General features: G+C 42.3%; 1 protein-coding gene across 2 annotated transcripts; it reads left to right on the top strand.

Moving 5' to 3' along the window:
* Window positions 1-10,451: 10,451 nt before the first annotated feature.
* LOC123168721 (nucleotide-sugar uncharacterized transporter 2) lies at window positions 10,452-14,550 on the top strand. 2 transcript variants are annotated; one of them, XM_044586583.1, is made up of 7 exons: window positions 10,452-10,749; window positions 12,012-12,163; window positions 12,281-12,489; window positions 12,599-12,692; window positions 12,782-12,948; window positions 13,027-13,197; window positions 13,923-14,550. In XM_044586583.1, the coding sequence occupies exons 1-7, from the start codon at window positions 10,671-10,673 to the stop codon at window positions 14,203-14,205; spliced, it is 1,155 nt and encodes a 384-aa protein (XP_044442518.1). In that variant the 5' UTR covers window positions 10,452-10,670; the 3' UTR covers window positions 14,206-14,550. The 2 variants fall into 2 exon arrangements, with proteins under 2 accessions (XP_044442518.1, XP_044442519.1); XM_044586584.1 differs by lacking the exon at window positions 10,452-10,749 and adding an exon at window positions 10,812-11,499.
* Window positions 14,551-14,840: the final 290 nt, after the last annotated feature.

The following is a 14,840-nucleotide window of genomic DNA, read 5'->3' as shown; positions in this document are numbered from 1 at the left end:
GTGTCAAAGTTTGCATCGACGTTACCCTTTACGACGAACCCCCTTTCCACCTCCATAATCGAGAAAATTCCTTAGTCCACTAGATACTAAGGATAAGTTCGACCGCTGTCATGTGATCCCTTCCTGGATCACTATTGTACCCCTTGACTAACTCATGGCAAGGCACACTTCAGGTGCGGCACACAGCATAGCATATTGTAGAGCCTACGTCTAAAGCATAGGGGACGACCTTCGTCCTTTCTCTTTCTTCTGCCGTGGTCAGGTCTTGAGTCTTACTCAATACTCACACCTTGTAACACAGCCAAGAACTCCTTCTTTGCTGATCTATTTTGAACTCCTTCAAAATCTTGTCACGGTACGTATTCATTTGAAAGTACTATTAAGCGTTTTTTGATCTATCCTTATAGATCTTGATGCTCAATGTTCAAGTAGCTTAATCCAGGTTTTCCATTAAAAACACTTTTCAAATAACCCTGGATGCTTTCCAGAAATTCTACATCATTTCTGATCAACAATATGTTAACAACATATACTCATCAAAAATTCTATAGTGCTCCCACTCACTTCTTTGGAAATACAAGTTTCTCATGAACTTTGTATAAACCCAAAATCTTTGATCATCTTATCAAAGCGTTCATTCCAACTCCGAGATGCTTACTCCAATCCTTAGAAGGATTGCTGGAGCTTTGCATACTTGTTAGCATCTTTCAGGATTGACAAAACCTTCTGGTTGTATCACATACAACCTTTCCTCAAGAAAATCGTCGAGGAAACAATGTTTTGACATCCTATCTGCAAGATTTCATAAATAATGCAGTAACTGCTAATATAATTCTAACAAACTCTTAGCATCGCTACGAGTGAGAAAGTCTCATCGCAGTCAACTCCTTGAACTTGCCGGAAAACATCTTAACGATAAGTCAAGCTTTCTTAATGGTGACACTTACCATCATTGTCTGTCTTCCCTTTAAAATCCATCTGCCAACAGCCTTACGACCATCAAGTAGTTCTTTCAAAGTCTATACTTTGTTTTCATACATGGATCCTCTCGGATTTTATGGCCTCGAGCCATTCATCGGAATCCGGGCCCACCATCGCTTCTCCATAGCTCGTAGGTTCATTGTTGTCTAGCAACATGACTTCCAAGACAGGATTACGTACCACTCTGAAGTAGTACGCATCCTTGTCGTCCTATGAGGTTTGGTAGTGACATGATCTGAAGTTTCATGATCACTATCATAAGCTTCCACTTCAATTGGTGTAGGTGCCACAGGAACAACTTCCTGTGCCTTGCTACACATTAGTTGAAGTGACGGTTCAATGACCTCATCAAGTCTCCACCATCCTCCCACTCAATTCTTTCGAGAGAAACTTTTCCTCGAGAAAGGACCCGTTTCTAGAAACAATCACTTTTGCTTCCAGATCTGAAATAGGAGGTATACCCAACTGTTTTGGGTATTCTATGAAGATGCATTTATCCGCTTTGGGTTCGAGCTTATCAGCCTGAAACTTTTTCACATAAGTGTCGCAGCCCCAAACTTTTAAGAAACGACAGCTTAGGTTTCTCTAAACCATAGTTCATACGGTGTCGTCTCAACGGAATTGTGTGGTGCCCTATTTAAAGTGAATGCGGTTGTCTCTAATGCCTAACCCATAAACGATAGTTGTAATTCGATAAGAGACATCATGGTATGCACCATATCCAATAGGGTGCAGTTATGATGTTCGGACACACCATCACAATATGGTGTTCCAGGCGGTATTAGTCGTGAAACAATTTCCACAATTTCTTAATTGTGTGCCAAACTCGTAACTCAGATATTCATCTCTATGATCATATCGCAGACATTTTATCCTCTTGTCACGACGATCTTCAACTTCACTCTGAAATTACTTGAACCTTTCAATAATTCAGACTTGTGTTTCATCAAGTAAATCTACTCAAATCATCTGTGAAGTAAGAACATAACGATATCCACCGCGTGCGTCAGCATTTATTGGACTGCACACATCAAATGTATTACTTCCAACAAGTTGCTCTCTTGTTCCATCTTACTGAAAACGAGGCCTTTCAGTCATCTTGCCCATGTGGTATGATTTGCATGTCTCAAGTGATTCAAAATCAAGTGAGTCCAAATGATCCATCTGTATGGACTTTCTTCATGCATATATACTAATAGACATGGTTCGCATGTCTCAATCTTTTCAAAAACGAGTGAGTCCAAAGATCCATCAACATGGAGCTTCTTCATGCGTTTTATACCAATATGACTCAAGTGGCAGTGCCACAAGTATGTGGTACTATCATTACTATCTTATATCTTTTGGCATGAACATGTGTATCACTACGATCGAGATTCAATAAACCATTCATTTTAGGTGCAAGACCATTGAAGGTATTATTCAAATAGACAGAGTAACCATTATTCTCCTTTAATGAATAACCGTATTGCGATAAACATAATCCAATCATGTCTATGCTCAACACAAACACCAAATAATAATTATTCAGGTTTAACCCCAATCTCGATGGTAGAGGGAGCATGCGATGCTTGATCACATCAACCTTGGAAACACTTCCAACACATATCATCATCTCACCTTTAGCTAGTCTCCGTTTATTCCGCAACTTTTATTTCGAGTTACTAACACTTAGCAACCGAACCGGTATCTAATACCCTGGTGCTACTAGGAGTACTAGTAAAGTACACATTAATATAATGTATATCCAATATACTTCTGTCGACCTTGCCAGCCTTCTCATCTACGAAGTATCTAGGGTAGTTCTACTTCAGTGACCGATCCCCTCATTTCAGAAGCACTTAGTCTCGGGTTTGGGTTCAACCTTGGGTTTCTTCACTAGAGCAGCAACTGATTTGCCATTTCATGAAGTATCCCTTCTTGCCCTTGCCCTTCTAGAAACTAGTGGTTTTACTAACCATCAACAATTGATGCTCCTTCTTGATTTCTACTTTCGCGGTGTCAAACATCGCGAGTTGCTCAAGGATCATCATGTCTATCCCTGATATGTTATAGTTCATCACGAAGCTCTAATAGCTTGGTGGCAGTGACTATGGAGAACCATCACTATCTCATCTGGAAGATTAACTCCCACTCGATTCAAGTGATTGTAGTACTCAGACAATCTGAGCACATGCTCAACAATTGAGCTTTTCTCCTTAGTTTGCAGGCTTAAGAAACTTGTCAGAGGTCTCATACCTCTTGACGTGGGCATTAGTCTGAAATCCCAATTTCAGTCTTTGGAACATCTCATATGTTCTGCGACGTTTCAAAACCGTCTTTGGTGCCACAATTTTAAACCGTTAGCATCACACACTGAACTATCACGTAGTCATCAAAACGTGTATGTCAGATGTTTCGTAACATCTACAGACGACGCTTGAGGTTCAGCACACCGAGCGGTGCATTAAGGACATAAGCCTTCTGTGCAGCAATGAGGACAATCCTCAGTTTACGGACCCAGTCCGCATAATTGCTACTATCAACTTTCAACTAAATTTTCTCTAGGAACATATCTTAGTAGAACTAAAGTGTAAGCTACGACATTATTTGCAAAGACCTTTTGACTATGTTCATGATAATTAACTTCATCTGATTATTTAATGAACTCCCACTTAGATAGACATCCCTCTAGTCATCTAAGTGATACATGATCCGAATCGACTAGGCTGTGTCCGATCATCACGTGAGACGGACTAGTCATCATCGGTGAACATCTCCATGTTGATCGTATCTACTATACGACTCATGTTCGACCTTTCGGTCTCTTGTGTTCCGAGGCCATGTCTGTACATGCTAGGCTCGTGAAGTCAACCTAAGTGTTTTGCTTGTGTTCCGAGGCCATGTCTGTACATGCTAGGCTCGTCAACACCCGTTGTATGCGAACGTTAGAATCTATCACACCCGATCATCACGTGGTGCTTCGAAACAACGAACCTTCGCAACGGTGCACAGTTAGGGGGAACACATCTCTTGAAAATTTAGTGAGGGATCATCTTATTTATGCTACCGTCGTTCTAAGCAAATAAGATGTAAACATGACAAACATCACATGCAAATCATAAAGTGACATGATATGGCCAATATCATCTTGTGCCTTTGATCTCCATCTTCGAGGCGCGGCATGATCACCTTTGTCACCGGCATGACACCATGATCTCCATCATCATGATCTCCATCATCGTGTCTTCATGAAGTTGTCTCGCCAACTATTACTTCTACTACTATGGCTAACGGTTAGCAATAAAGTAAAGTAATTACATGGTGTTTTCATTGACATGCAGGACATACAATAAATTAAGACAACTCCTATGGCTCCTGCTGGTTGTCATAATCATCGACATGCAAGTCGTGATTCCTATTACAAGAACATGATCAATCTCATACATCACATATATAATTCATCACATCCTTTTGGCCATATCACATCACATAGCATACCCTGCAAAAACAAGTTAGACGTCTTCTAATTGTTGTTGCATGTTTTACGTGGCTGCTATGGGTTTCTAGCAAGAACGTTTCTTACCTACGCAAAAGCCACAACGGTAATATACCAATTGCTATTTACCCTTCATAAGGACCCTTTTCATCGAATCTGATCCAACTAAAGTGGGAGAGACAGGCACCCGCTAGCCACCTTATGCATCAAGTGCATGTCAGTCGGTGGAACCTGTCTCACGTAAGAGTACGTGTAAGGTCGGTCCGGGCCGCTTCATCCCACAATGCCGCCGAATCAAGATAAGACTAGTAATGGCAAGAAAATTGAACAAATCATCGCCCACAACTACTTTGTGTTCTACTTGTGCATAGAATCTACGCATAAACCTGGCTCTGATACCACTGTTGGGGAACGTAGCAGAAATTCAAAATTTTCCTACGTGTCACCAAGATCAATCTAGGAGATGCTAGAAACGAGAGGGAAGGAGTGCATCTACATACCCTTGTAGATCGCGAGCGGAAGCGTTCAAGAGAACGGGGTTGATGGAGTCGTACTCGTCGTGATCCAAATCACCGATGATCCTAGCGTCGAACGGACGGCACCTCCGCGTTCAACACACGTACGGAGCGGGGACGTCTCCTCCTTCTTGATCCAGCAAGGGGGGAGGAGAAGTTGATGGAGATCCAGCAGCACGACGGCGTGGTGGTAGAAGTAGCGGGATCCCGGCAGGGCTTCGCCAAGCGCAAGCGGAGAGGAAGAGGTGTCACGAGAGGAAGGGAGGTGCCAGGGCTTGGGGTGCTGCTCCCATGCGCCTCCCCACTATATATAGGGGTGGAGGGGGCTGGTTTCTTGCCCTCCAAGTCCATTGGGGCGTTGGCAAAGGTGGGGAAAAGAAATCCCATCATTTCCCTTCCCCACCGATTGTTGTCCCCCTTTTTTAGGGATCTTGATCTTATACCTTCGGGATACGATCTTATTCCTTCTAAGGTGGGATCTTGGTGCACCTTGACCAGGGGTGTGGGGCCTTGCCCCCACTACCCACGTTCATGTGGGTCCCCCCATGCAGGTGGGCCCCACTTCGGAACCTTCTAGAACCTTCCCGGTACAATACCGAAAAATCCCGAACATTTTCCGGTGGCCAAAATAGGACTTCCCATATATAAATCTTTACCTCCGGACCATTCCGGAACTCCTCGTGACGTCCAGGATCTCATCCGGGACTCCGAACAACTTTCGGTTAACCGCATACTAATATCTCTACAACTCTAGCGTCACCGAACCTTAAGTGTGTAGACCCTACGGGTTCGGGAGACATGCAGACATGACCGAGACAACTCTCCGGTCAATAACCAACAGCGGGATCTGGATACCCATGTTGGCTCCCACATGTTCCATGATGATCTCATCGGATGAACCACGATGTCGAGGATTCAATCAATCCTGTATACAATTCCCTTTGTCAATCGGTACGTTACTTGCCCGAGATTCGATCGTCGGTATCCCAATACCTTGTTCAATCTCATTACCGGCAAGTCACTTTACTCGTACCGTAATGCATGATCCCGTGACCAAACACTTGGTCACATTGAGCTCATTATGATGATGCATTACCGAGTGGGCCCAGAGATACCTCTCCGTCATACGGAGTGACAAATCCCAGTCTCGATTCGTGCCAACCCAACAGACACTTTCGGAGATACCCGTAGTGCACCTTTATAGCCACCCAGTTACGTTGTGACGTTTGGCACACCCAAAGCACTCCTATGGTATCCGGGAGTTGCACAATCTCATGGTCTAAGGAAATGATACTTGACATTTGGAAAAGCTCTAGCAAACGAACTACACGATCTTGTGCTATGCTTAGGATTGGGTCTTGTCCATCACATCATTCTCCTAATGATGTGATCCCGTTATCAATGACATCCAATGTCCATAGTCAGGAAACCATGACTATCTGTTGATCAACGAGCTAGTCAACTAGAGGCTCACTAGGGACATGTTGTGGTCTATGTATTCACACATGTATTACGGTTTTCAGTTAATACAATTATAGCATGAACAACAGACAATTATCATGAACAAGGAAATACAATAATAACCATTTTATTATTGCCTCTAGGGCATATTTCCAATAGCATTGAACCGGTAATGATTCCCATGGCGCGGTGACGCCCGTTCGGCTATAGATGACAGTTTCCATGGCATCGACCGATATTTTCTCTGGCTATATATATATGGACAATGGCACTGTCACCGCCCCTCACCGGCGTTGCCTCACTTCCTCTCCCCTTCGCATCAGCGTCATCTCACTAGCTTCGCTCTTCCTCCCATTCCTCTCACTGAACCACAACACTACAAATGGCACGCGCCCACGTCGTCGTCGTGGAGCATGGGCAATCCAAATGGAGCGCTTGGTCTTTGATGTTTAGCCGGATCCTACACCGTCAACGGGCAAAGACGGTGAACGATTCGCCGAGTTGTGGGCGTCGTGCGAAGCCTTCATGGCCGAGTGGGAGAAGGATAAGCACACGGAGGATGAAGCTCGACGCAATGACATGATCACCCGCTTAAAAAAGTACAAACGAAGTCTATATGAATAGGTGTCAAGGTCCGCGCCGGCCTTGGCCGCCTCCCTGCCACGTACTGCTGTGTATCGGTCGTGCAAACTTTTGTTTGCCTAGAAGCCGGGATGGCGGTGTCACAAGAGGTGGTGGAACTGGCCCTAGGCCGAATGAAGAGAGCCAACGACTTCACAACGTGCATCTAGGAGGAGGTGAAGAAGTAGCTACTATAGGTAGGGAAGCAGATTATGAGCACTCGGGTGCTCCACCCCCTATATTTAAAAATAATATAATAATTCAAAAAAAAACGTCAAAAAAATCCTGGATATATTTTTGAACCAAATATGACTAGGTATCTATACCTTACTAATAAAGCAAGGTGCGTTTCGCTAACTTTTTCATCCGTTCACCCCCACAAATATTTTGTTTTCTATTCGAGGTGGTACTAAATTCTTATGCGTTTGTCTACTAGAAAAAGAATTTTCATGTGTGGGCCGCGCGATGTGGCCCAGCGAAGCCAGCCCACTTATTTATTCTGCCCACGTAGCTGGCAAATTCTATTTTACGCGCTGGGCGAGAAATAGTTGGAGTTTCGCACAGGACAACCAATTATTGGCTGACTTTTTCTTAATTCGTGTGTTTCGCACAGGAAAATTTTGTTTCTATTTTTAAAAATTATTCAAAACTTGAAAAAAGTTTCCCATTTTTTCAAAAACAATTTTTTCCCAAAAAATTTCAAGATTTCTAAAAATAAAACGGCATTTCAAAAATATGCTCCAAATTTGAAAAATATATTAGTTTTATATAATTTTTCCCAATTAAAAGTAATGTTCGGGTATCAAAGATACACATTTCCTGAAAATCTTATGCATTTTCAATACATGTTCCCGTTTTAAAAAAATTTCATAAATTAAAGTAATGATCATGCTTTTTAGTTGAAGTTTCCCCAGGCCAACAAATAATGGGCTGGCCCATTCTTCTTTGTTTTTGTGTTTTCCTTTCATTTTTATTCTTCTTTCCCTATCTCATTTTTCCCTTTGAAATTTATTTTTCTTTTGAGAATTTATTTAGTAAATTAAAAATTCACAAAAAAAGTGTTCAAAATAAAAAAATGGAAAATGTTCAGAATTCCAAATTTTTGTCGTTATATTGAAAAATATTTGGAACTTGCAAAAAGTTTCCAGTTATCCAGAAACAATTATTGTTTTTCAAAATTGTTTGAGATTTCTAAAAATAAAATGGCATTTCAAAAAATGCTCTAAATTCAAAAAATATTCTTGTTTTAGTGAAATTTTCACTATTTAAAATAATGTTTGTGTATAAAAGATACACATTTTCTAAAAATCTTATGAATTTGAAACACATATTCCCGTTTTAGAAAAATGTTCAGAAATTCAAATAATGTTAATGTTTTTATAAAAAAAGTTGGTGTTTTCATAATTTTTTTTGAATTTTAAAATAAGTTCAAATTCATATTTCGTTTGCGATTTTCCGAAAGTGTACATAATTTTCAAAGAAGTCTCCAAGATTTAAAAAATTATTCATGTTTCTTAATATATTTAGAAATTTCTTACCTTAAAATCCCCTCCACCAAAAGGATTTGAAAGGAAAAATAGATTGAATAACTCATGGGCCTTCTCTGACATACATTTTTTTAAAAGGAGGATAACCCCTAGGTTCTACACAGGACGATGCATGCAGCCATATATTATTGAAAATCTAAAATCCAGCAACCAAAGAAACTCGACTCGGAAATAAAATGGAAAACAAACCCTGAGGCCAAATACCTCGTGACAGCAACTTCCCCAGATAGCCACTAACCATATGTTACAAGACACAACAGAGACAAAAAATACACAACTCCTAGGCTACACTTTCAAGAAGAAAATGTCGGACGTGCACCAATGATGGCGAGTCCATCACAAGGTTGAACTCTTGATTCTCATCCCCAAAGCCAAGTTTCGATCCACCACCTTCAACAAGGACACGACGCAGGCGTGACATGACATAGCCCGATATGAGATCTTGTGTTTCCATCGAAGTGCATAAAATCGTCGTTGAAGCCTCTTGTACCATCCGCCCTTATCCGTCTACCAACGCCTCAATATTCGGATACCTCTGGATAAGACAATGGAAGATAAAGACGTCCCATGCCGCCTGCCTTCGACTACTGCCGCACCACCTTCGATCCAACAACAACAGGCTAAGCATGAGCCGCCCACCAGAGCCATCGTGCATCACCTGCCGATAGCAGGCATGATTTGACGTCTCCACATAAGATGTTGTGCGTAACATCCTCCGGTAGCACATCCACCCGGTAGCTTCACCTGCCGACGACCGGTACTGCCTAACAACTCCGAAAGAGTCACATGTGTCACCTGCCGTCCCGCATCGAACCCGATCTGTTGATGGAAGGGACGTCCCATACCGCCACCAGCCTCCGAAGGTTGTCGCCACCTCAAGATCCAGACTCCGAGTCACCCACGACCCCGGTGTCCGCCACCTTTGATGAAGAGGGGCCACTGCCCCCATTCTGGGTGCTACAGGGAGCACCCACCACCGCGTCAGCCGCTGTCGTCGCCCATACAATGGCAACCGCCGCCGCAATCCCGCATCAAGCGCGATCGACGCCGAAGAAAGCTCCGGCCGCCATGCGTGCCCTGCACGAGCTCGGAAACTGTACCCAAGATCCACCGCCACTGGCACCGCCACAACATCCCGCATCAAGCTCTGACGTACAATGACATAACAAAACTCTTAAATGCCCTTGATCAATGAATAAAAAAAATAGCGGATTGATTCCTTCACACACGATGAAACCGAGAAGCTAAATGTTCATTTTTTGTGTGCGCACAGGGTTTTCCATGCACATATAATTCTCACTGACTTTAAATGCATATTATTTTATCTCCGGTTACAACGCACGGGGCATATGTGCTAGTTGTACTCATATAAAATGTTTGGCCAAGGAATGATTCTCGTTGACTCGAGGGCAAAAAAAACAAATTTATGACGACAATATAGCATGAATAGTACTTGTATCTAGCATTTTTGGGAAATCTTTGACCCCGGATACAATAAAATTCATTCCCTATTTAATCTTTTTATACGAGTGCAATACTTGGTCATGTTTGATTCCATAAAAAGTTCCAGGATTTTTTGACTTTTTTTGAATTACTAAGTTATTTTTAAATATAGGGGGGCGTAGCACCCTTGAGCTCCTATGCATTTTCGCTATAGGTAGTATATATATTATAATCATGTAATGAATTTCACCTATTTTTTGTTGTCTTATACTGTAACGCACAATGGCCATTTTAACCTTTTTATTAGCGGGGGGCATAGCACGTGCAGCCGGAGGCCAAAATCCGAGTAATAATAAATCCCCTCGTTAAACTGACTGCGATCTTACCATCTGCGTAAAAGAAGACCTTGTTGAACTACCGTCGCTTTCCCAGGTTCCACATCTCGTGAACTCGCCTACCGGTCATCCCCGCACACCTTTGCCGTCGCCACCTGCTGCTCCCATCCCTCTGCAGCTTGGAACAGCCCAGGCCTGCGCCGCGCTCCTCGGGAGCCGGACGAATCGAGCCGCTGCGCCGGTTGGAGCCGCCGGCCGTGGGAGCCTGCCGGCTGATGCGGCGGCTGCAATGGGACTATGGGAGTTCATCCTGCGCGGCGGCGGCCGGCGGTTCATCAAGCGCAAGGGCAGCGACGCCGGCGAGGCTGGTCAGTGCCCCCTCCCCCGGCCTTCTTTTCTGCTCTTGCTCTCTCGTTGCTCGCTGTGCGCCTTTTGGGGAGGTGAGATCAGAGAGGGAAGGTTGTTAGCAGCAATGTGGTTTCTTGGGTTACTTCAACTCCACTACTCTTTCGAGCAGTTATAAAGATTTGAGTTTCTAGTGCGCGGAGGCAGTCCTTGCTGTTCTGCATCTTTACGGCCAGTCTATTTTTGAAGCTTCTTCATTGGTATAAGTAGCATGAAAATTGCATCTTGTCCACATTGAATTACTTGTACATGTGCCAAAACTGCTTTCTTCAAAATTGTATTGCCCTAGTTTTGTTAAGCTTGCCGAGGTTGTACCAGCGAATCCTACAAAGTACAAACAATATAGCAAACCGGCCATTTCCAGTTGGTTATTCTCATTTTGGCAGCCAGCAAACTGACTTTTTTCCGGTTATCTGCTCACCAGGTGCTGATTTAATTTGTAATAGGAAATGTACAAACAAAATTAACCAATGCAGACTTCATTAGACTCTAACAGGCTCTTCAGTTCGTGTGGGTATGATGTGGATAGGACGAAGCAACAGCATGCTTACGGCCTTACGCCCAGTTGGTTCGTTCTCTTGCTCTTGTGGGATAAATTGTAATATTGTTCCTACTCCCTGATCCCCAAATCAGTGAGTATGCTTCTGTGCACCTTCTCTCATGAAGTGATGGGACTGTTTCCAGCGACTGCAAAACGATGGCAGCCTTGGCATGTGAGTTGTGGTGATTTATGCGTTGAATGGTGCTTTCGTCTTGTGGGTGTTTGGATTCCATGGCAAGGACACTAGCTTAGTATGATTGTGCACACTTTTGTTTATCTCCTTTTTTGTGTTATTTCTGGTTATGCATAATGCACAGGGCAAATCAGTTAGTTCAGCTCCTTTCTGAACTTTGAGTTTGGTCAGCTCTTCATTGGCGACCCGTAGAAAAAGTTGAATTCTTTGTTGGCATGAAGAGTGTTGAACCTGAAAAGTAATGTTCAGTGGTGCGCATTATCTACTGAAAGAAGTCATTCTTAGTGGAGGCAAACTAGCTGTGATGCCACTTGCCATGTTTGATATTGCTATGTCCCCTATTGCCCTAGTTGTCATGATTTTATGTTTAGTGAAAAAAACTGCATTTGAAAGTATGCTTTAGTCGCATTAAATAAATGGTAATCTGCATCACTTTGTGATTGACCAAAACTGAGCTTTCCACTCTTGGTTACACTTTTATGGCCTCCCAGGCAGGGCAATGGAAGAGCTGAGAGGTTCTCTCTACAATGAATTTCATACTTCGGAAGGGGCTAAGCGACAGCAGCAGAGGTTTTGTGGCCCGGGTGTCGCGCTAACATTCAACTTTGTGGTTTCTGTTGGGATCATCATGGCAAACAAAATGGTGTGTGTTGTCTTTTCACTTTTCTTACACTTCATGGCATCTCTTATTTAGTTTTCTTTCAGTTATTTTCTGCTAGTCTTTGCATTTAGTTTTTAGATGACATGTTTTATTTTGCAGGTGATGGGTAGTGTTGGGTTTAACTTCCCAGTTGCACTGTCTCTAATTCATTACATAGCTGCCTGGGTCCTCATGGCTGTCCTGAGGGCATTATACTTGATGCCCATCGCTCCTCCTTCAAAATCCACTCCTTTCTCCTCATTATTCGCTTTGGGTGCTGTGATGTCTTTTTCCACTGGACTTGCTAATATCAGCTTAAAGCATAATAGGTGAGATCAATAATGAAGTCTCCCTGTTCAACAGATGCAAAAATTCTACCTTAATGTTGTGGCCAACCGTTTTTTTTTTCATAGTGTGCTCACTGTTCTCTATCTTCAGTGTAGGGTTTTATCAAATGGCTAAGATAGCTGTAACTCCAACCATAGTTGCAGCAGAATTTATTCTTCTCAAAAAAGGTGTTTCCTTTCGAAAGGTAAATTTATCACAAAATTAAGCTTCATATACTGTTCAATTGTTTAGTTGATCTAATTGGTAAGAATAATATATATTTTTGTATTACAGGTCATCACACTAGTTATAGTGTCATTTGGTGTGGCTGTAGCAACTGTTACTGATTTGGAGTTCAACTTTTTTGGTGCTTGTGTAGCAATAGCTTGGATCATTCCTAGTGCTATAAACAAGATCCTGTGGTCAAATCTGCAACAGAGTGGAAACTGGACTGCTCTTGCGTAAGTTGTGATTTATGTCTCTTCTGAGACAGTCTCATAGTTCATAAATTTTCTCCTAACATTCAGGTTATTGATCAGGTTGATGTGGAAGACAACCCCAATTACGATATTTTTCTTTCTTGTCCTGATGCCTGTGATGGATCCTCCGGGATTGTTGGCTTTCAACTGGAATTTCAATAACAGCTGTGCAATTATGATATCTGCTTTGCTTGGTTTTCTTCTTCAGTGGTCCGGTGCTTTGGCACTTGGGTGAGGCATACTATTTCTAGTTTTCTCTTGCATGATTGTCCTTCTATTCTGTCAATGTGCCGTTTCTCTTGAAACAAAAGCAAATATTTATGTGTCCAAGTTTGTTACTTCCTCCGATCCGAATTAATTGACACACCCTCTATAGTGTCTTACATGTATAGAGGCTGCGTCTATTAATTCTGATCGGAGGGAGTACTAGATTATGTTTTAGGCTTCATGAATTCCTTCACATGATCTTTTGTAATTAGGCAATATCTCATATTTGAAAATTATAACATAAATAAGTGTTAGTATGCATGCCATATCCACATGCTTAAACATTTTTATAAGTGTTAGTATGCATGCCATTTCCTCTTTGCTCGTAAAAGTGCACTTATGAGCTGACTCAAACATCGATATGCAACCTACCTTTTGTTGTTCTATACTTCTACTTGCACCTATAATTTCTGTCTGATAACCACACGATGACACGACTGTTGCTGGTATGCACTTTTGACAATAACGTACCTTTTTCACCATTATGCTGATAAATGACAAGATCGAGTTTCCAACCGACAATAGAAAGCCTGCCCACTATCCATTACTTTGTTCCTCCTGAAAGCATGGCATTCACATGTCTTGTGTATTCATGCTTCGTATTCATACATCCTTTCTAATCTGTCATTCTCTCTTTGTGGAACCTGTGAAAGTCAACTGATGTTTGTGCTGGTGTTTGAATGATGCAGTGCAACCTCGGCTCTATCTCATGTTGTGCTAGGACAATTCAAGACTATTGTCATAATGCTCTCTGGGTTTCTGGTATTTAAATCTGATCCTGGACTCACCAGTCTTTATGGAGCTGTCATTGCACTAGGAGGCATGTCAGTCTACACTTACCTAGGGCTAAAAGAGTCAACCACCGGTGGTAAGAGTATTCCATCAACATCTAGGCAGAGTTCTCTCTCATTGAAGTCCAAGGTTATAATAGATGGAGAAAAGCCAGAAACAAGACCTGTTGACTCTGTCTAAGTTGAAGAATTGTCATTTGGACTGCATTTGTTGAGTTCCATGCACCAACTTCTTCACCTGAGCTTAACCTTATTGAGGAAAGACAGTCAATCTGTATGCAAGTAGCATTCTTAAGAGCATGCTCTCTTTTCCCCTCTTGTTCTTCCTAGAATGCTATGATTGTGTTTTAGGAAATTTTAGTAAGCTGTTGTTCTGCGTCCACCATACTCTTAACATAGAAATAGCTGTCATTCTCCAGTGTTAGCAATTTTGGTCAACAGGTGTATTTTTTGGTTGTGCCATTTACCTTGTGGATCTTTGCAATTTCAGAAAATAGATGACATGCTGCTAACAGTAGTTCTTGTTGGACTTCTTGTAGGTTTTACACTAACCACTGTTCTTACATACGTATATGCCAGCAGTTGTTATGCTGTACTTTTACACTCCAAATTGTTGGTGTTTGCAGTGTTGCTCTTTGGGTGCCGCGCGGGGGGGGGGGGGGGGGGGGGGGGGGGGGAAGGGGGTATTTTTTGGAGAAAAAATATAGTTAACACAACATTATTCTCGAGGGAAAAAGAAGTTGGAATGCCCACTGTGAATGGAATGCTAATATGAAATTATACATAAATGATGTGTTCTTTCCTTCCTGCTATAAT

Source organism: Triticum aestivum, chromosome 7D (genome assembly GCF_018294505.1).
Source record: "Triticum aestivum cultivar Chinese Spring chromosome 7D, IWGSC CS RefSeq v2.1, whole genome shotgun sequence".
Classification (NCBI taxonomy): domain Eukaryota; kingdom Viridiplantae; phylum Streptophyta; class Magnoliopsida; order Poales; family Poaceae; genus Triticum; species Triticum aestivum.
This window is presented reverse-complemented; position numbering and strand designations above follow the sequence as displayed.

Bases quoted from the DNA above. Each gene is read 5' to 3' on its own strand.
- LOC123168721 (XM_044586583.1), top strand. From the start codon at position 10,671: ATGGGACTATGGGAGTTCATCCTGCGCGGCGGCGGCCGGCGGTTCATC. The intron at 12,164-12,280 runs GTGTGTGTTGTC...TTTATTTTGCAG, and splicing joins TCATCATGGCAAACAAAATG to GTGATGGGTAGTGTTGGGTT. The intron at 13,198-13,922 runs GTGAGGCATACT...TGAATGATGCAG, and splicing joins TCCGGTGCTTTGGCACTTGG to TGCAACCTCGGCTCTATCTC.